Genomic DNA, 22492 nt, shown 5'->3' on the forward strand with positions numbered 1-22492 from the left:
ACGCAATAAGAAAAAAAAAAAAAAATCGAAAACCAACCAATGGAAAAAGCTAAGAAATTGTGATGTACGTTATAGAAGGTAACTAGATAAGACACTCCGCCAAGTTTTAGGCCTGTGCGTTTCCCCAAACATCAGTTATTCGTCGTAAATGTTTCCCAGAAATTTACAGAGCCCAGTAAAAAAAGGCCGCCATGTTGGTATACATCCGTGGTACACCAATATAGCGGCCGGAATATAGTATAAACATCTGGAACTTACTTTGGCTTTCCAGGCGACTGATTATCAGTACTAAACAAACAGGCATTTACATAAGCACTTTTCATAATGCTCTAACTTCTAAAAAGGCTCAAAATCATGAGATAAGTATATATTTTTCAACAAACTCGATCGTAACCTTGTGTCACGCGACCTCCATAACCCTGAAATTCAAAATGCTCTGGTTTCCAAACGAAGCACGCTAATTGTAAACAGATATAAATATACCGCCTCTTATGCCTGATGAGGATAAAAACACGTCACGTGAAGACGATCTATTGAATTAGAAGTCTTAGAAAAACACATACTCGTAGACATTCTCGAAATTCCGGTGGTGATAGTATCAAACATCTATCAAACGGCTAACTTGTCAAAACGAAGCGCAAGCCTCGGCCTTGCTTGGTCATGAAGCTGAACTTCATAACTATAGCTTGGAATTTTGGCTTCTTAGAATACTCAAGTAGTCATTTCCGAGGAATTAAAGCCAAAATACCACCAAGGAAAAATTACAAAATAAATTTGTTCAAATTTCCAGTGCCTACACACTAAGGTGTTTTAATACAGAGTCATGATGAAGCGTTGTAGGCTTGTGGGTCTACTCAGGTGACGGCGTCTCCTAATAGTTGCTTCACGATTAGATTTAGTTTAAAACTTTAGACGAGTGGCGTTAATGGCTGATAAAATGTGATTTAACAATAACACCGAAATATCAGTGTTTAACAAAGGAGGATATGTAGCGTATGTTGTACTGATCATAATTTTACTGAGAACTACAAAGAAATGCAAGCCAAGTCGTGTTTTGATGATTGAGTGGTGATATTCATAACATCGTAGTTAGCAGCAAAATTTAGTCGAAAGTATGAAAAAAGCAAGTTGTAAGCCATTATGATTATGAGATGGCTTTAATAAAAACATCGGTATTCATGTACGCCAATTCCCTATCCACACTATACCACCTATGCCATTCGTTATTTTTTAGTCGGGATCATTTGCGGTCCCTATCGGGGATCATTTCCGGTCCGGGATCATTTGCGGTCCAATCTGGGGACCATTTGCGGTACGGGATCATTTGCGGACCCGTACAGATCTAAGGCACAAAATCACTCACTTGCACAGTCTCGAAATTCCGGTTTCGCCTTTACGTGTAACTGAAAACATATTCAAACAACGAGGACCCGCCCTAAATGGAATAAGAGAACTGCAAAACATTATTTTTACCTAAAGCCTGTTTTGTTGTCCAGGTGCAAAAGACATTGCGAATTAGCAAATGAGAAACTCGCCGACAGAGTGTTTCAATTTAAAGGGAGAACAATTAAGGCAACCCGTGTTAGCGTGCGAGGAACACTGTTCATGAATGGAGTCAGTCAGTCAATGTTATAATTGTCTGAAACTTCGAAGTAGAAAGCAGATTTATCAACAAACTTCGACAAACAATTAACAATATATTGTAGATACTAGGGTATCTAAAAGATAGTAATGCTGCGGCACATTCTGTTGATAGTGACATATTTAACGCCGTGATTCATCTATCTGCGTGTTTCAAGACTTAAATTAACTGTTATTTCTCAAAGTAGTGTCAAATCGTGGTGTCACTTAAAATCTGTCCTTGTATGCATCAACTTCATGCATGATGACGCATCGATGGCGAGGTGTGACAAAGGATCGAGACAAAAAAGCACATTGTGATCTGAAGTATGTTTGGACATAAAACGATACACATCAGCCTCCCCTTTACCAGATCGCGAAAATCGAAAGATGTGGAAATTGTAGGAGCAGAAATCTAACTTATAAATTCTGCACTGGTACGCATTAAATATCTCTAGAACTTGACAGACTGTGTCGAGAACGTGTTCATCGCGATGTGTGAAAATGCTCAAGCTTTAGCTGTGAAGTGAAGTGAAGTGAAAGACTTTAAATTCATGTTTCGATGAAAAGGAATAGATTGCAGCATTTATGAAATCAGCGTGTTCCACGGTTTTCGTTTGTTTTAATTATTCTACAGGCTTTAGTAACGACGATTTCTCTTCATTTAAGAATTCGGCGAAGGAGGAGAGACCGCTAAGAAATGACATACTAAGATTAAGATGTCACAATTAATCGTCCAGATTTACAAACTTTCACATTCTGCATAGCAAGAGTTGTAAAAGTCAAGCACGATCTCCTTCACACCGCTTTACAGGTAAATCAGAGCAAACTTTCTCAGTGGAATCCACGCGAAAAAGGACGACGGCTCGACGAGTATGACATCCTCGTGTTGTTCGTGGCGCAATGCACTCCAGTAAAAGTGGCGCAGTGCAGTCTGGTTAACTGCAATGCATTCTGGTAAAAAGTGATGAATTCGAGAATTCGTACCCCCTTCTATATATTCTTCTTAAATCCTGATTATGTTGTTGCTCGCTCGCTACGCTCGCTCCGCAGCAATTAAACCATGTAAATGTTAGAAGAAAATAATATAGTGAAAACATACATGAGATGATCGCTTTGAGAACTCAAGGGGACGATGTTCTTTGAAACACCCATTCTATGGGTGGAGTAGGTGATTCAGGAACTCTCAGATACCGACATTTGCCTCTCCTATCTTGATAATACCAGGATCGATCCTGATTCACAAGATTGGTACTGGGACATGTATCTGTGTTAACAGTGATTCTTTCTTGGCTTCTTCGTTCGCGTAATTTGCTCGGAGGGAAAGCGGCTTTTTTCTTGACCGCTTTCACTTTCAACGTTCTTGGACTTGCCTTTGGCTGGTGCTTTCGCAAGAAATCCTTGACTTTCAGGTCTAAATCATGTTCCGGGTTCGTAGCTGAATCCTGCTGACCACTGGCAGTCGTGCCATCCATCCGAAAAGGAGTTTTTCTCCTCGGTCTGTGATCTACCTTCATCTGAGCGCTCATTGACACCTTCTTTGATTGGTGCCGTTTCATTCTTTCGCTGGTAGAAGAGGCACGGGGATATTCAAGAGAGATCTTTCTATCGTTAATGCGCTTGTTTTCCTTGACTTTCGTTTTCCCTGGTAAGTCATCACTATCAATCTGGAAATCGGCAGGTCCTGCAATAGAGGTATTTTTTGCTTTAGCATCATCAAGTCTACTGGATTGTACGATTATCTTGGTTTTGCTCAGCTTCTCGCTCAGAATCTCAGAAGCCTCTTCGGTTACCAAAGTTCTCGGTGGGGTCAGACGGCTTTCCGGAATTATCTTAGATTCAAGAAGTCTTTGACTTCGATCTGTCGACTTGTCTGAACAGAAACTTTGTGACGACCATTCACTCGTCTTTTTCCCATCTTTACGCACGTCTTCTGAAGATTTGCTTCGTTTGGAATACTCTTCTGTTGTCAGTGTTTCGAGAGAGGTGGTAATTTGTGGCAAACCATCGCGTGATTCCTTTTTGGCGTGCAATGAGTGATTTACTTGCGTGATAAACCGGTTTGTTTTCCTTTCGAATGCCGTTACGATCCTTGTAGAGGCAGAATTTTGCTTGTTTGAAGGAATGTTCAGAAGTTTTCCAGGGGATGACATCCGCCGGCCAGAAATTGAAGACGGATTGGTATCAAATTGGCTCTGTTTTGCCAAACTGCTTTCTTGAGGCGACCGATGCCTTTTTACGCATCTGCCAATATCACCGCGGGGACTTTGATCTGATCTTTTGACGAAGAAAGCTTGAGGCTGTTTTGTTATCGGCTCAGATGCTTTCTTGTTTTCCTCAGAGAAGTGCGAGAATTCCGGGCGGCACACTTCTTGGTCGAGTGAAGTGACTGCCTCGTCATTGAGGTCCACTGTCAGTCCTTTTGATGGCTGTTCTCCGTCCCTGACCTTGTCTTCTGTAGATCGTGTTTGCAAATTAAATCGGTCAACAAACAACAAATGATCTGGACTTGAATCATGTTCCGCAACGATATTAAACGTTCTCGTTGTCGTTGTCGGCAACTTCGTTTGTTCTACAGAAAATCGACGATTTCTTTCTTTGTTCATATCGCGAGAAAACAAAGCGCTTGCCGCAAGCATTTGTAGGGAATAATCGTTAATTTAGACTTCAAGTGAAGGTCCAAAGAATAGGAAATTGAACCATGTGACCTCGTATTTATCAAAACAACAGAGGAAATGACTTGTGACCACAAAACGGAAAAAAAGTCACGCTATAAGCAAGGACTTTTAAATTATTCTGACAAAAATATGGTCGAAAACAAATGAACGAAAACTGGTACTGCAATGCAAAGTATTCTTACGGTCGTGATTCGTTGATACATATTTTTATTAGCATCATGAAAGGTTTAGATATATTTCCATTATTACAGCGAATATAACGTTTCCTGTTTATCCCAACTGAGAACCAAAACAAACTCATTCGTGCGAAAACGGAACGGAGCTGAAACAGAACAACATCATTATTAAAAATATTGGTCGATATATTGTTCAGAAATAAAATGTGGACTAACCAAGTGCCGCCATAGATCAGGATCTGTTCGTGTTTGTAACAAAAATATCTACATTTCAGTTCTATTTATAAAATAAACAGAATAAACAACAGATACGGCGGATTTCTTTGGATGAACATGGCGTTGTATGTAAGATGTCTCGCAGTTTTGTTGCAACAGCAAGTTGAAGAACAAATTTCATTTGTAGCAAGTCATAATAACACTTGTCGCATTGCTTTCGTTTCGTGGTACGGGTAACAGCCGAGCGTTGATGATCTAAAAATAAGCTGTACATATTTTAAACAAAATTAAAGTTTTGATGCTCTGCCCAAGTGGTATTAAGAGTCTAAAGCAACGTTTCTTGCAAGTTGTCTACCAAAGACGTGACAAATTCAGTTATTCGCTTAAATCCAGTGCGAGACAATTCACAAATTGCTCGAAAGTTTGCCCAGATTTACAGAGTAACTAGTAGATTATAGATGTATAGATGACGTCAGAGTCGTAATTTGAGATCGTTTGAGCAAAGTAAGCAATATTAGCTCGAGATATTTATATCGCGTGATAGTTGATGAGGGCGGAGCCCTCGTCAACTGATCACGCATAGAAATCGAGAGCGAGAAACGAGATTTTGGTATCATCTACCAGTCGTTCAAAACTCTATATAAATCCTCTTCACAGACACTTCGAAAACGCAAAGACGGATGCGATCGCCAGTTTGTTAGGAACCGCACACTGCTAGGCTACTCACCATCTACAGCAGAATAGATAGTGAGTAGCGTAACCAATCAGAGAACGGCATACACGATAAAACGCTGATAGATTTATACTAAACTGATGATATATCATCAGTATATAACGGAGACACGTCAATTTGCAGTTGAGCTAGCCAATACTGAAATCGTTACCATTGAAAAAAAAAGTAATTAATAATAAAAATTGATTCTGTTCTAGTCTTCAGTGAATACGAACGAAACAGGAGGGACTGGCGATTCTGGAACTCTCAGATAGCGACATTTTCCAGTTTTGTCTTGATAGTACCATTTTCTGTCCTTGAAATGACTCATCAGTGGACATGAGTTAGTGTTAATAGGAACACCTTTAAACTGCTCCCTTAGGCTACTGTCATAATGAATCCTTTTTTCTTTCCCCTCGAGCTGAATATCGGGAATTTTCTTTGTTCGAAGACTTGGAGTGCTAGCTTTCGGTTGTGGCTTTTGCAGGAATTCCTTGACTCTCAATCGTAGATCCTTATCAAGCAATGTATCTTGTATTCCAATGCAACGCTGGTTACGGCGCTTTTTCAAAGTTGATCTATTCATACCGTCGCTAGCATACTGCACATGCTTGATGTCAGCGTAGCTGGCTGACATGCAATGTCTAGCGCTGGGCATTTGCGTTTCAAATATGTTAGGCAGCTTTACAGATTGTTTGGTTTCGTCAACAACTAAAGCTGAACAACTAAAGCTGCGGCCACGTTTCCTCGGAATCCTGGTCGCCTCTTTTTTTCCAGCCTGATAAGACATGCCATAATTTGGCTTGTTTGCCGGCTTCAATTTCGGTAGCTTCCCTTGGTAACGATCTATCTTCATTGCCTCCATTTTTTTCCGGGTTATGTCGTCAGGCAAACACTGAGGAGGAGCTTCATCTTGTTCTGCCGCAATTTGTGCCTCTAAGCGACCTATATCTTCGTTTCTGTGATGCAGAACAACACTTGGTAGTAGGTACTTTCTGTCGCTTTCATGATCAAAGCTTCCCAAGCTTGAAATACGCTGATCTTTATTTAGACTGCCGTCTCCTTCTTGTAGTCGTTCCCTATGTGCTATAACTTGAGAATGTTCCTGACTAGTAACGGGAAGACTGCGTCGGTGAAGTGTATTCCGATTAGCTGACATTGCTTGCAAATTTCTTAGCTAAGTAACAAGTTATCCCGTCGACTTACATTTGGTAATCGAGTTATTCTGTGTGTTCCAGTCAGCCGCCCAACTGCCACCAGGAAATAGACCCGACGGTGCATATATTGGAGTGAAGTGTGTAATTACTTATGTGACGTTTGGTTGTGATCAGAACATAATTAATCATGCAGGATCTTTTGTATGATTGTCGATCACATTGGCGCGAGTGTTGCGTGCGTCGACGTTTGAAAGGTTCTTGGCCAAGTGTAACGGTTTGAATCACAAGTGTAGCGAGATGTTTTGCATAAATTGTTAATCTGACCTGCTGCCGTCAATGGACAATAATTCATCGTCGAGCTGCTTTTTATCCAACTGGAACGCAGCATCAATATATAAAACACACTCGCTCGCATGGCGGAGAGGAACTTGCTGCAGCATCAACAAAACATACTCGCTCGCGTGGCGGAGAGGAACTTAGGGCGGACCACGTGTACGGTGCGAAGAACACGTTCTCTTTCTATGTAGCAGTTCTCTTGTAACATTAACAAACTGAAGTAATAATTAAAAAACACCTGAGGATATTGGTGACGCAGACGTTCTTACTCCAATTTTATATGAGATTATTATCAGTAATAAAGTTGCAGAAGAATTAGTTGCGCAACAATACATTGACCTTGGGTTACCTTTGAACCCTGTGTTCTTGTTATTCAGTTTGTGTTTGATAAGTTCTACAGTAATCGGACCTACAGTAGTCGTGATTGGAGATAAGAATTATCAGAGTAGCCAGGACTGTTCACAGCAGAGGAAAAAGGTAGGTGTGTTATCCTTCCCGTCGGCCTAACGGCACGCTGACGCGCTCCGTGCTTGCATTTGTCCTTATTTCCAATTCTCGCGCTGGCTATTTTCCAGCGTTTCGATTCGTTCATACTGTAAAGTCAAAGTAATACTTCATTTCCAAAGCACATTCTAAATTTTTACGAGTTCACGCGTGTCCAAAGGATAGCAACGAGGTCAGACGGATATCCACCTCATTAGTTCGCGATCTTCGTCCAGCGAAATAACAGCAACAAAGGCGCTCATGTTAGAACATCAGTCAACTCAAACTGCCTCCTAGCATGTTCGAACATTGAAAAAAGAAATGCTTGGAGCAGTGTAGCCCACGCATGTCACAAAGAAGCCCAACGGTGCTGGAAGGAAGATGTACAGATTCATCCAGAGCAATGTCGTGTCCAACAAGGCGGCAATTCAAGCTCATGCTCGATCTCATTGGTCAACTCAGACTGCATGCTTTCTAGTATGTTGAAACATTGAAATACCAAATGAAGCAGTACAACCCACACATGTCACAAAGAGGCTCAAGTGTTGGAAGGACGATCTACAAATTCATCCAGAGCAATGCCGTGTTCAACAAGCCGGCTTCATTTAACGCTCATGCTGGAACTGATTAGTCAACTCAAACTGACTTCTAGCATGTTGAAACATTGAAATACCAAATGAAGCAGTACAACCCTCGAATGTCACAAAGAGGCTCAACAGTGCTGAAGATGTACCGATTCCTACAGGGCAATGTTGTGTCCAGATATTTTGTGGACAGACCGAATGCCTAGTATGTAGAGCTCAGAGGAACTAAATTAATAGTACTAGCGTAAACTGTCATAATGTATAAACAAGGTATTTTCACTGATTCATGTGGGTCGGTTATATAAACATCTGGCGCGGAAACGAACAGTCAGTTCCTCGAGCTACGCTCTCGGAAAAATGTGAGCTTTGAGGAGCAGATAATGTCCAAGGACAAATATCCTAGCATATTTTCGCAGCAAATAGAGGCCATTGTGTTTATTATCCTCCAAGTATTTTTCGCAACACGCGCAGTTTTGAAAATTCAGGAATATTCAGTCACGTGACGAGTTTAGACCAATCGCGCGCGAGCGAAAATACTTGATGGATTATAAACTTTGTCATTACAGCAGTGCCGCACAATAAGGCCATATCTGTTACAGAATAATAATTTTTATTAAAGTATTTTAAACCGGTTTTTAAACCACCTTTTACCATTGAAATTGATCAATACATGAGCGATCAGAAACTCACTGCTTTGTAGATCGCACTAATTTATTGTAAGCAACTTCGTATGCTCTACGTTGAAAGTAAGCCCTTTTCAATATATACATTTGCCACACGGAAAAATACAATCAAAACAAAAAAAATCAAGATTGCAGTTTGCGATTTAACTAATCAGACTAAAGGCGAATTCATTCCGTTCCGTTCTATTATACTGGTAAATAATAGACTCTAAACGTTTTCCACTGGGTAATCTGACCATTGATGACGTCATACCGTCCATCCTTGGGAACTGAAATCTGGTGCCTGGACTGAGCTTTAAAGGAGCTCCGTTATTTTGAGTTATTTTGGTCACGTACAAAATAATCTCTAATTATTGAACATAACCTGAAGATAGTAGTTTACTAGGACAAAAAAGCACCAAAGAGACAATAATGTACCATAAAGAAAACTAGGATGGTTAAGGATGGCGAAGATTTACTGGATTACAAACGCGACGAACTTGAACAATTGAGGCTGAACTTTTGGTGCTCAAACCGTGAGGGAGCTCCATTAAGCCTGGGTCAAACGGCGCATGATTTTTGATAAATGGCCAATGATATATAGAGCGCGCGTTTCCGCTTGACCACCCATTGTCATGCACTATTATCGACTATCATCAACAATAACTATCATTGACTTTGAGCTTGTTCAAATTCTCCATGATAGTCGATGACAGTTTTTCCCGTTTGACCACGCATGATAGTTCTTGACAGTTGATGGTAGTTAGGGAAGAATCATTTATCATCAACTACGAGGCGTCATCCTCGGCGTCGCCGTAGTCAACGGGCTAGGCGTTGTCACGGCCAGACCAAAGACCACTCCTTATAGTCTAAGACTACGCCATAAGATCTTGTCAAGAGTAAAATTGAATAGAATTTTCCGAGAGGTACGATGTATCAAGTGAACGAATCAGATTTCTGGAGACCAAACAGGAAAGGGTACTTAGTTTTTTCAATACCAAAGAACATTCCGATAGTCAGTGATAGTAACATAGTGGAACCCCACTATTGGAAAATGATTGACTTAGTGTTTCCGTCAGGCCAAAATAAAATTGATCGTGATAATGAAGTATTCATGTTATAATGGCTCAAGTCGTGAAGCGTTTCCATCGTGTAGTACAATCAAAATTTTACATCCATGAAAATAATGTTTGGATGGCCTGAGCCATCGAGGCAAGCTAAAACGATTACAGAATTATTTACAAGTAAGGCCCCTCCACACTACGCTGGAGAAATGTGAAAACGCGACAATCACCGGCCGGCCATTTTGGATTTGTGTTTGAGGAAAACTCGGTCAGGGAAATCACATGATTATCGTGACGTCATCGTTTTCGAAAAGCTTCGTTTTCAAAATGTTATCGTTCACACTAAAACGTAAAGCTGGCGTTTTCAGATTCCTCCGGTTTGAAGGGTGTTTTCGAAAAGCTCTGTTTTCGTGACGGATTAGTGAGGGTGGTAGGTCAGGCCTAACCGTAGAAATAAAGCTGCGTTTTCAAATTTGCTTTGGCGTAGTGTGAACGGAGCCTACAGCTTAAGAACTGGCTACGAATAATAGAAATGGTTTAAATGAAATGAGCTCAGCGGTACTGAGCTGCAGCTGCTGCATGCTTCAAAGAACGGATTCCGCGCACAGCAACTCTTCGTTTACTGCATCCGTTTCTTTAGGCTTGTCTTCTTCAGTTTTGCTTTCTTCCTCGTAGCTTGATTTACAAAACCAGAAAGTAAGGAAATAGAATACCAAAGCCATTCCTGAAAATGTTGAAGAGAGCAATAATTAACGTTATGATTTAACAAAAATTGAATAAAAGCTTTGATTTGGACATTCAAAAAATAAAAATTTTGTGAGCCAATTTCCAGTCATGTATAGAGACCCATAGAATGTTATGGGTAAACTCCCGCTGAGTAAACAGAAAGACTAAAACGATCACACCATTAATAAAAAATCAGCGGCTTCCCAGTAAGGTAAGATAGGCACGCTGGTTTAATGGTAAGCAAGTTGTACTCCTTGACTGACTGAGAAATCCTGCCGGGTTTTAGCGCTACGTTCTATCAGTGCCGGTGAATTGGTCCTAATGCTGTAAGGTGAAGAAAGCGAAATGGCTTAATCCCCGCGGTAATTGGCTGGAAGGCTAATGTCCGACTCCTAATGTCCCACTATTGCCCGGGGGATACACACAACTGGAATTAACATACGCATTAGGTAGATCAGCGATTATGTTACAACAAGCTAGGCTTCATTCGCTTTCATAGCAAATTTAACATAATCAATACACCTGTCTACCGATACTTCGGCCTTCTGAATTCCATTGTTTCCAATGGCTATTATGGTATGCTCAGGGGACAAATAAATACTAATTTGCCTCCTGAGCATCCCATAATATCTATTTAAAACAATGAATTCAAAATGGCCGCCTTATCGGTGAAAAGGTCTATTTATCACAAATGAGTCTTTCGGCTAAAGAATCTGATAGGAACAAAGCATCGTGATACATGTATTCTTATTAGCTTGCACTTGCCTTTAAGAGCAGACCCAAACACTGTTATCCCCAAAGACAAGCGCCAGATATTATAGATTTGACACCGGCCTCGCTTTCCACAACTTTCTCCCCAAAACAGACAAAGGGAATCAAACATCCAACCAAACATAACTGGTCCTGGCAGAAATCCTAGAGAGCGTTGAAAAATGAATTGAAAGCCAAGAGAATAGGATCTCTGATTGTCTGGTACACATCTGTTGAGAGAACATGGAATACTTAAATAACTGTTCAATCCTCAGTTATTGTGTGCAACATGCGTTGGCACTGCGCAGGAGAAATTTGAAAACGAAAAATCAACGGTTATCTTGGATTCGCGCTTGAGGAAAAACCGGCCAGAGAAATTACATGAATATCCGCGTGACTTCATCGTTTTCGCAAAGCTCCGTTTTAAAAATGATTTTCGTCTATACTAAAACGCAAAGCCAGCGTTTTCAAATTCCTCCGGTTTGAAAGAGTTTTCAAAGAGCTCCGTTTTCGTGACGGATTCGTGTGGAAGGCAGGCCTAGCCGAGGAAAGCAGGAAATAAAACTTGGTTTTTCAATTTCTTCGGCGTAGTGTGGACGGGACCTGAATTGCTGTTAGTTCAGTTACCAATCTTAAACACTATCCATCTACGGCGTGCTGCCTCGTGTTGTCGGGAATAAAACTTATACTACCTTGTTGATTATTGTTATTTCAATTCGCCACCAAGTAACGGCGTAAACAGAATGCTAGTATACTTTTTCACTCATGGGCTTTAAACCCCGGAAGAACTCCCACGTGAAAAGGTCGGGCTTATTCGTTCGTCGTCTCACTAGGGATGCAAATCAGGGATTTTGTCTAGTTCAGGGTGCTCAGGACAAAACGCCACTATTTTTAGCCCTTGAACAATCTTCAAGAAGCTTCAAGAGTCTACTCGAAAAAAACATGAGCCTTGAGCCACGCCCAGTCTGGTCTCCTTTAGGGGTTTAATTCAAATTTTTCGTCGAGCACCCCCGACCTTTTCATATGGGAAGCCCCGCCTCTCCGGGGATTTGAACACAAGTTTCTTACCGCAAAGCCACTGTTTTATTTGGTATCCCTGTCAGGAAAACTGCCAAAAGCAACGCAAAGCTGATTACAAGGAAGTAAGTGAAATTCTTGCACCCTGGCCCTCGGTCACAGTAGCCTTTGTCGGCTGCAGCTTGAGTTCCATTTACTGCAGAACCAATACAGCTACAGTTGAACGCCTGAAAAGGAGACAATTGAACTTCGGGAAAGCTGAAGCGTTCGGAAATTCCATAGTCTTTTTTTTAGACAGTCCGACATTCAAAACTGAAAACGCGACCCCGATTAGTCGGAATAAATAGAAATTGTTTTCATTTGGGATTTATAAAACATGAATCGTTCTATGGTCGTCAGGGCTGAACCTGTAAATAGATTTTCTAGACCGGCGTCTTTTCGTCACCCCCGATATGTGCACAACTGGGACCGCTGCGGCAAAAGCAAGGGCGTAGCTAAGGGAGGGTCCTGGAGAGCCTGTGACCACCCATTTGTAAGCCTTTTTTGAGCAAACAAGCTACAACAGGTGGCGAAACGCCATGAGAATCTGGTGAGTACCCTCATTTTTGATACAGTGTGACCCCCCTTTGAAAAATTCTGGCTACGCCCCTGAAAAGCTAACATCAATGCAACTTAATGTCATGCAGTTTCATGTGTGGGACTGGTGAAAAAGATACGAGTCTTACCGTTTATTTGAAAATGGACACACGCCTGTCTGCTTTACTATTCCTTCTCTAAGTTCAGTCCTCGATCATTTTACAACTTATTTTAATTTTAACTTCATTTTACAAATGTGTCACAATGTCACTTTAATATTAAGGTTACACAGACTTGCGGAACAATTTACAAACTGGTCCACTGTTGTTATGTACATGTTAATAGGGCATTAAACCGAAAAAGAAAACCAGAAGGAACGGCTCATCAAAAGGAGTTGGGATCTCTTAGGGGTGAAAATGTATACACTCATCAGTTTCATATAGGAATCCGCCTTCTGAGAGCTTAGAGGTAGGCTCACGGACCTTTACGAGTGTCACAAGATTATACTCCATGTTTCATACCTTGGATCCTATGACTTTTGAACACCCGGCATGACAAGGCGAAAAATAAGTCAACTTGTCTCCTCCGCATACGGGGTTTATGTTTGCGATTGAGCAGCTGCAGTTCGTGTTACATGGGGTCAGCGGACTTCGTGTCTGGAACTGGCTGGGTATCAAAAAACAGAAGAAATTACTCAGTTCCAGGGTTAATAGAGAATTCAAATGGCCTGTAGGTCCCAGTGCTCAATTCAAGTTTCTATCAGGACCAAGAGCATTTCAAGCTTCTTATACTTTATCGTACCCTTTTGGTACGCTTTTATACCGAGAGTCACACCCTTACAAGGCCACCACGCCACCCGTAATGAAAAACTTATAACCCGTAGAGGTCATCTTCTGCTAATATTTCATTATTTGGTTATGCCTTATTAGAATTGAATCTGACCTGGCGAAATCTTCCCAACAGCTATTCGCATTCACCAATCTCTGTCGCTATCCAACACAGAATAAAAGATCCAGAAGCGACAGCCGAGTTAAAATTGAGCCTGGAAGGTATTGACTGACAGACAACGGCGGAGAGAAAGTAATAAAGATTGTCAGAGGAAAAAACAGTCGATCCTCCACTAACGGCCGCCTTCCCACAGTAGCTGGCTCTCTACAGTGGCCACACATTTTCGTACCAGTTGAGAGATTTGGTCTTATTTTGATCTCCTAACAATGGCAACCTCTTAGTAAAGTATGTCCTCACTAAACGTCTGTTCCTAAGGTGGCCGTTGTAGAGAGGTTGGACTGTATGTTTCTTCAGGAAACTCGCAGAGCCCTTAGACAGAACTATATTTCCACTCTATTTCTGTCCCATCCTGTGATTGCCATGGGAAAGGACAGTTCATCTTAATTGCCACGGGTTATTACTGGCTGACTCTCTCCTGTAGAACACTCACCTGTTGGAATAAGGTTTGACGACTCCCGCCAAATTCACCTGATCACATCCGGGAATCATAAAAGTAGCTAGTGTCCATAAGGTAAGAAATTGAAATATGACGCAGTACTTTGCTGACAGACGGCAGGACTTCTTTAGATTGAACCTTCTGACGATTACACCACTTAAGATAATACCACCTGCAAGAGGGTCATCGATCAATAAATGCTTGCTTGCTTGATTGATTGATTGATTGATTGATTGATTGATTGACTGATTGACTGATTGATTGACTGATTGACTGATTGATTGACTGATTGACTGATTGATTGACTGATTGATTGACTGATTGATTGATTGATTGACTGATTGATTGACTGATTGATTGATAACTTTATTTATATATACACGTTAAAAATGACTTCAACTCAATTTAAAGGTGTAATATCTAAGTCTGCCTTCAATAGGCGACAAAAGTGTTTAGACACTTGGCAGTAAAATTCGATTTTCGAGCGTCTTGGAAACATTTCCCCGCCCCTTTTCCCCCGCAAACAATGTTGAGTTTTCTATTTCTTAGACTGTGCAGACCACATTGAACTGGGGGGTCGGGGGTATCAGAGAATTAACGCTAGATACAAATAAAATAGAATAAGTGGTTAATATCGAAAAGCGTAATTTTCTAAAAGTGTCTCGACTACTTTTGTCGCCCACTAGCTAAACTAACTAATAATTAATATAGTAGTATAGGAATAAAAACCCATCCTATCACTAAAGTTGCTTTTCAAGGGTGCCGTGTGTCATTCAAAGCTGTAATGACGCAGTTTACGTTTAAATTCGTTTAAACAAACTGTAGGTCGAAGTTCATGAAAAAGACTGTTCCACAACTTACAATGTAGCACCCCTGTAGGAAAAGCTTCTCTTGAAATAATTTGCGCGGGGCTGTGGAAGAACCAATTTATTCTCAGATTTCCTCGGTCGACACGAAGTAATATCATTTCGAGATACGAATCGAGATGGTAGTCAGGGGTCAATCCAGGGGGTTTGTTAACACCAGCGCATAAGCATAAGCATAAGCCGACATACGCAGAAGCAGTATGATGTTGATAACCAGCACCTTGAGTTATGATAATTTCTAAGCAAAGAGCGATATTAGCAGCACTCTAATCCGTCTGTGTATGTTGCTTATGCTTATATTTGTGCGTTAGTGAGAACCGACCTTAAGTAATATATCAAACACGAGACACAGTGTTTCATCGGGATATCCAAACACCGAGGAGAGAGTTAAAAATACGACGCGCAGCCCGGGGCTCAAAGCAAGGGTAAATCAGGTGATACAAAACAAAGTACTCAGATGTAAATCCTAAACGAACGCAGCTGCTTGATAAGGTAAGCAGAGATTAACCAATTGAAAACTTGAAAAATAGATACCTAGGGGAGGTGGAAGCCAAGGTCGCAAGAACGACACAAACATGTACGCAGGTGAACTTCCAAACATAAAGTTCTAGAATGAAACGTTTCAAAGGCAAACAGAAAAGGGGTTCATGAATTGAGTGTTCCACATATTCAAGTCAACCTTGGCTTGCTCGGCTTGTTGCTCCACGACATTGCATTATCAGTTCCTGAGCAATGTAATTTACGTGGTAAAGCTGCCTGAGGATAATTACTATGTCTGGGACTAGCACTATGTCCAAGACTGTAAAAGTACGCCGTCGCCTCAAGGGTTGTCTTTTCAGGTTACTTGATTAAAAGTTGGTATTTTCTAAACGTATAAATGGCAATACAGCCAGTCGCCTCCGCAAAAGCGTTCAATGAAAAGCTGGCTATAAAAGGCAAAATGGATAGTTGTAGAGATGAAACAAGTAAGCTTCCGTGGAGTATAAAGGAAGTCCAGATCATTTAGCTACATACCTGAAGCACCAACAAGAAACACAGCTCCCAGAGTGATCCCGGCCAATCCTGGGTTAACACCAAACTTCAACTGAGCAAACTTGGCGATGAACGCGCCCACCCCTCCCCCGAACAGCGATCCAGCTGTTACTGCCATAGTGTTGAACATGAAGACTGGATTCTTTAAGAGCTGTATTGTGGCTGGAATGATATCTCTCAATCTTCCTCTAAGTTTGTTGTCTTTTTTCGGTAAGTGTCCCTCCTCGATGGCCTTTTCACGCATCTCTCTTGATCCGGGTAATTCACGAGGAAACCCGAGAATTAAAACAGCATTAACAAAAATTACCGCACCAGCTACAATATATCCTAGCCACCAGGCTCCTATCCATTGAGGGCTCCTGGCAGTTAAATTAGCTCCTTCAGGCTGCATTTCGAAAAAAAAAAAAGAATCTTTTAGTATAACTATACTTCAGAGCATGAAGGAAGTTCATGGTAATATGTACCGAATACTGAAATAAGGAAAAAGCGACCATCCCAGGATAAACAATGATGAGGAGAGAGTAGGAAAAAAGAAGAAAAAGTGGAGTTAATTTCTTTCTATAATTCTTGTGTGGCGCAAAGTCTAGTAATGAAACTCGTCATAATGATTATATTTTCTATGTGTTGAGTTCTTTAGCAAGATACTCTACCATAGCGGCCGCATCAAACGTGCTGAGGAAAGTTGAAATTCTCGGCTTTCTAAACTTCTATGCGATCTTAAAGGGACAATCCCTCGTTCTAATAGACTCTCGTTCGCGAGAAGCGCAAAGAGAGTAAATCAAACATGGTATAATACAAAACACTCTTTTGAAAGAACATTATGCCGCCCATAGCTCAATATTCACCTACGAAGTAGGTTAAAATAAAACACCCAGAAAAAATTAAGTGTAAACAAAATCAAGTATCTACAAACCTGGTTTATGTGTATGTAGATTTCGTTCAGAATTGGCCCACCAGCTACAAATCCAAGGCCAGGACCTGCTATCGCAGCCGCGAAAAATATTCCAAGGTAAATAGGGGATGCTTTAGGTTGAACATTCTCATCGATGTACGCAGGCGCAAGAGAATACAGCGGTGTAGTGCCTGCACCCATGAGCAGTTGAGCTGCACAGAAAATAAACAGATAGAACCTGTTGCTTGACTCGTATTCGGAGATGCAGGTTTTACTGGTTGAGTTTCCATGGCTGATGATACATTCTTCGACTCTTCGCGAACTGATTGTGCTATTGGCAAAAACAGGCTGGTATGGACTGATCAAGACGTGAGGAAGAAAAAACACAAAACAGCCCATTGCTGCGAAAAGAAGAAACACAAGGCACGTTTATTAACGGTTACAATTAACCAGTATTGCAATATACTTGGATCTCAAATCGTTAAACCTACTGTGAGCTGCAGATAATTCTGGATATTTTTTGACATTCTTTTCCGGCCCAGTGCCATGTGTGGCTTGCGTTTGTTGTTAGTTCTCGCCTTGCTCCGAAGGTTTTCCCTGGGTGCTCGGGTTTTCCTCCCTTTACAAAAACCAACATCTCCAAATTCCAATTCGACCAGGGTAGAGGACCTGCATGAAAGCTAGCTAAGGCTGATATGGCTTCCTCTCTAAATATTGTATTTGTTTTGTTATTTTTGTTAGTTTATTTTATTTTATTTTATTTATTTTTTAGCGCGTTCGCATTACTGCAGGGACAGCTTTGTCATCTGACGAGCGAGGCGTGTCAGTCTGTCAAATTTTCCAAAAAAAAAAAAAATGATAATATAGATACGGAAATACGAAGAAGAGAGACGGGGCGTGCATCTGGGTGACATGAAGCCTGCCGAAGTCATCATCTAATCGTTTTTGTGGTACATTACTAGTCCTCAAATAACGCATGCACCACTGAAACTGACCTGTGATTAGCATTCCATATCCCAGCCACTTAATCTTGTTTCCAAATTCCCCATAAAAGCTAACAAAGGAGACAAGTAGAATGGCGGAAATGTCATTTGAAGCAGCAATGAGGCCGAGATCCTTGCTACTCAGTTGAAACCGTTTCTCCAGTGCGGGAAGGTTGATGCTTGTCATTCCACTTACTACCATACCTGTTTAAATTCGGAAAAAAGGAACGAACAAACAAGTCTGTTACTTTCTATGACTACGCTAAACGATCTATACACTGCCATTCTTCCACCCTAATTGAGCACATTTGTGAACGGACAAATCACGAAGACGAGGATCGTCAAACGTCACGATTAAACTAATCAAAACGTTTCTCTACTGAATAAAAGCGTCTGAAATTAATGATCATTTTAAGTGTGTGGTTAGTTTCAGTTGGCTAAAGGGCCATAAAAACTGGTTTCAAGTCCTGCGTTCTCTAACAACAAAGCTAACATATGTTTTATACACAAACAAAAAGCAATTTCACTGGCAAATGAAGGTTATCCGCGCTTAGCGATGCCGTGCGGGTTACATGCTTGCGAAATCGTGAATTCTGATTGGCGCCTGTTGCGCACATGACGATGAGGCTTCAGAAATTGATTTGATGTTAAGCGATAATGTGTTTAACCTACTCAAAGTATATTATTATCACGGGGTATATTATGTCTGATTTTGTTTGTTTATTTTTGTTTTAGTTTTGTCTTTTGCAGACATTGTTGAATCTTTAAGCCTTCAGATACAGCTGGAGACCAAAATGCGGAACATGCCAATCAGATTAGATTTAATGAAAACAATAAAGGGGTAAACGGAACTAACACAATATCCTTCTCAGCCTGCGCGTAGCTGGCAGGATTTCGCGCATCGATTTCATCGCTTTGTTTTTTTACAGTTCAGCGGTGGAGCCTCTGACGGAAACAGCATAGCCGCGAGGAGAATGGTGAGAAGTGCAAAGCACTCTTGCCTAGCAAAAAATTCGGGAAGCAGTGCAAACCAATAGTGTTTGCACATTGTCGTCATTTGACTACAACTTGCGGACTTTCTTTCGTTTTTTCCCTATTATTTAGACTCTGAAGCCCAGTAGGATTTAAATGACAAATGCCCCAATTAGCATAAGAAAAAGAGAAAGTGAAGGATTCTGGTAGTACGTAGCTGGTACGTAGTAGTAGTCAAATGACGCCATGATGCAAATTGCCTATCACCTCGCTCATAGTCGGTTTCTCCCTTCGAACTGCTCTTGACAGAAAATTATTATATTTCATTCAATTCTTATATAGTTGAGAAAAACGAAAGCCAATGCAAGGCTATGCTTTCTCAATTCGTCATTTTAAAATGACACATTTCAATGGAAGAAAACTAAAATGCAAACAAATCAAACTTACTTTGAACAGTGGCGAGTATGACGACCAAGAAAAGGAAGCATTTAGAATTGTTGACAATCTGGAGCCATCTTGGCTTGAAGGAAAACCAGCCATATTTTAAATCCTGCTTAGTAGCTTTATCCATATTCTAAAAGGAAAATAATCAAAAATAAATATTATGAATTATTTACAAAAAACATTAGGGTCCCAGTTGACTATTGTCACCCACAAACAAAGAGAATGTCACCAATACGCAATCTAACGTCTCAAGGTTCTTATAAACGTCTCAAGGTTCTTATAAACGTCTGACTCATCAAGGGTCAAATTGCCTTCAGCCTTGCCGGCTTTGAACGTAATCAGTGTTGAGATGGCCACGACGTAGCCTGATTCTCAGACGGTCCAGGGGCCCGTTTCTCGAAAGCCCTGGAAACGTTTCGGGCCCGCAAAGCCATTTTTGACATTTTTAGTTAATCCGTATCTTAAAACAGAGAGGTCGTGCGCATGAAACTTCTTGCATGAAGGGAACCTCTTTACATATTGAGAATACGTAAATAAAAAAGCTCTGCAATCATAAGGTTTGAGATTTTGCAATGGCTTTTCGGTTGCGAAAACTTTTCGGGACCATCGACAAACGGGCCCCAGGTCACTCGCGGCCACGCGCCTTCTACCACGACCTCGATGCAACGCAGGGAAATTGCGTGACGAGCTGAAGTGGGCAGGTACGTAGGTGTAGACTTTGGCATATCTATTTCCTGATATAACCGGTTTATTGTTTCAGATCTACTTAGCATACTATTTCATTCTTAATTCGATGTAAAAATATACTTAACACAGTTTCACACCATGGAGGGAAATAGATCCTTTTAATTTGTGGACCAAAAGGTAAAGATATTTCTAAAACCCGATTACAAGTTAATCTCGCAGTTCACCCGCAGTTCAACAATCATAGTTTATGGCATGGAATACACGGATATACAATAAGCCTCACAGTTAACCAAGGTTGGCTAAATCAGGAAACGACAGTATGATGCGAGAATCGGTGATTTCAGCGCAAGGAAATCTCCCCTTGCGCCAGTCAGCACGATAGTAGAAATGACTGAGTTTAAGGGAAAAAAAAGTGCGTGTTCTTGTTATAAAAAAGACTACTTGTAACCGGAGATAGTTTCTGTCTATTTTCTCTTAATATTTCTCAAATCTTTAAAGTTGATTGAAGGTGTCATTCCTGTAGATTGTTATCATTCTATTGCGCGCAAGGAGAAATCGAATTTTTTTTTTTAGCATTCTCTGAGTTTTCTCCTAATGTTCTTTCGTCCCAGTTTCAAAATCTATTCCATGTCGGCTTTCCTGATTATCCTGTGTGCCTCTCTTTCCACATGATCAGACGACTCGATTATTCCGTGGCCGGTTCACCAAATGTTCTTAGAGACGGAGGCCGTACTGGGCCCTCACAGAGTGTTGAAATTAAGGATAGCGTCATTACCGGAAAAAATGTACCGAAAAAAAAAGAGACTCGCACATACCTTGGACGAAAAAGATTTGTTATGCCAAGGGTCACAGTTCTCTTGAAAGGCCGGTTCTTCACTCAAAGCGGAAGTCCTCTATAAGAATTAAACGAAAATCTGTTTGTGAGGAGATACCTCTATGTTGACCCAATAGGTCAATTTTACGCCACTCCGCCCCCAATACAGCTTCCCTCGTAGTATAATATATTTTAATTTAAAACCATAATAATATATATAAATATTGCTATCAGTTGCACATTTCTGGGGGTCCTAAACACCTTTATTTAACCTGAAAAATTCAAACGCAAAGTTAAAACTTCTGCTCCTCCTAATAAGTGGTACCGCACTGGAGCTGTTCCAACAACGTTGGAGAACTTGAAAATCAACATTGTATTGTGTCGTCTCATCAAGATGGAAATAATTTAAGACTTCAGCATTTCTGTAAGAATCGCTCCGTGTATAACAAAGAACGCTTACATGTAGAAGAGCAGAATGTACTCTAACACAGTCTACTCTCAGTGCAACTGATCAAATTTGAAACATTTCGTTGTCGGTGTGACACCAAGGGTGGCAAATTAAAAATCCAATACATTGTGAGACGGCGAGACTTTCGTCTCTTCTACAAGTAGGAGTCTTTGCCAGCCTTGTGAAAGAAATCTAGACTCCGAGATGGCGCTGAGGATGGCAACCGTGAAATTTGACTGAATTTAAATTTTGCGGAGAGTTTCCTTCGCCACCCCTGAGACCCGCTGTGTAACTTTCCTCCTTACATCGCACGCACCTGAGATTGACATTAAATTATCCTATCCCCCTTTCACTAGAGTCAGTTCTCATAATCAAATTTAAAAGCCTTTTCTTTTTAGTTATTTACCTCGTTGGCAGTTTGTTGTAGATTTAAGCTGACTTTAGCTCGTGCCCTCCGGGGACATCGTAACACGCAAAACAATTAAAACAATCGTGGTCTTCAGACGATTAATGTGTGACGTTAACATTCTTTGGGATACGTCCAGGCGCGATTTTAAGAACCCCACGTGTACCGTATCATATCCACGTGTTCAAAATTCCCCGTCGGCGGAGGCGGGGGTAGGGATGGGACTGACGGGTATGCCTGGTGTGTATGCCAGGCATTGTTGTCGATTGACCATAACAAATCATTGTTGTGGTTAACTGCATCCCGGTTCATTTATAGGTTGAACTCAATGTCAGTTGCACTAACAAACATAGATTCTGGAGCATTTTGACTGTTCCCTCTTAGTGAAATTTACGATGACCACACCTCCAGTCATACTTGTTAAGTCTCCCCCCCCCCCGACTGCCGTTTGATTCTAGACTTTAAAAATACCGTCTCTGTTGTTATTGTTACCTACTGTTTTTCGCCGCGTTATTAAAGTCAGACCAAACAAAAAAAAAAAAACACGCTATTGATTACTATGTGTTTCCGGTTTTAAGTTGCTCTTTAAAAATAGTTATGTTCGACTGAGCTATGGCGTGAGAACAAAGTAACTACTGATCCACAGTTGCGTTAGCAGCCGGCGCAGTATGGCCCGCAAAAGATTTGATACGTTCAGTCAGAGTGAAACCTCCATTTTCAAATTTCTCCGGGGTAGGGTGGACGGAG

At 41.0% G+C, this 22492-nt stretch overlaps 3 protein-coding genes across 3 annotated transcripts; all 3 read right to left on the bottom strand.

The window, feature by feature from the left end:
- Positions 1–1677: 1677 nt before the first annotated feature.
- Positions 1678–4355, bottom strand: LOC149117429 (uncharacterized). Its single transcript, XM_089283155.1, has one exon. It carries the CDS (start codon positions 4257–4259, stop codon positions 2745–2747), a length of 1515 nt encoding a protein of 504 aa, XP_089139281.1. The 5' UTR covers positions 4260–4355; the 3' UTR covers positions 1678–2744.
- Positions 4356–4488: 133 nt separating this feature from the next.
- LOC110058828 (uncharacterized) lies at positions 4489–6694 on the bottom strand. The gene has a single exon (XM_089283156.1). The coding sequence runs from the start codon at positions 6559–6561 to the stop codon at positions 5617–5619; it is 945 nt and encodes a 314-aa protein (XP_089139282.1). The 5' UTR covers positions 6562–6694; the 3' UTR covers positions 4489–5616.
- Positions 6695–8553: 1859 nt separating this feature from the next.
- On the bottom strand, positions 8554–21828 carry LOC110058799 (solute carrier organic anion transporter family member 4A1-like). The gene is made up of 11 exons (XM_020765459.2): positions 21746–21828; positions 20893–20970; positions 19394–19520; positions 17987–18178; positions 17013–17392; positions 16082–16484; positions 14196–14373; positions 13279–13423; positions 12233–12408; positions 11180–11394; positions 8554–10412 (listed from the first exon to the last, which is right to left on the bottom strand). The coding sequence occupies exons 3-11, from the start codon at positions 19515–19517 to the stop codon at positions 10273–10275; spliced, it is 1953 nt and encodes a 650-aa protein (XP_020621118.2). The 5' UTR covers positions 19518–19520; positions 20893–20970; positions 21746–21828; the 3' UTR covers positions 8554–10272.
- Between the last annotated feature and the right edge of the window lie 664 nt (positions 21829–22492).

This window comes from Orbicella faveolata, unplaced genomic scaffold (assembly GCF_042242905.1).
Source record: "Orbicella faveolata isolate gen_17 unplaced genomic scaffold, um_ofav_v1 contig_12, whole genome shotgun sequence".
NCBI classification, from domain to species: Eukaryota; Metazoa; Cnidaria; class Anthozoa; order Scleractinia; family Merulinidae; genus Orbicella; species Orbicella faveolata.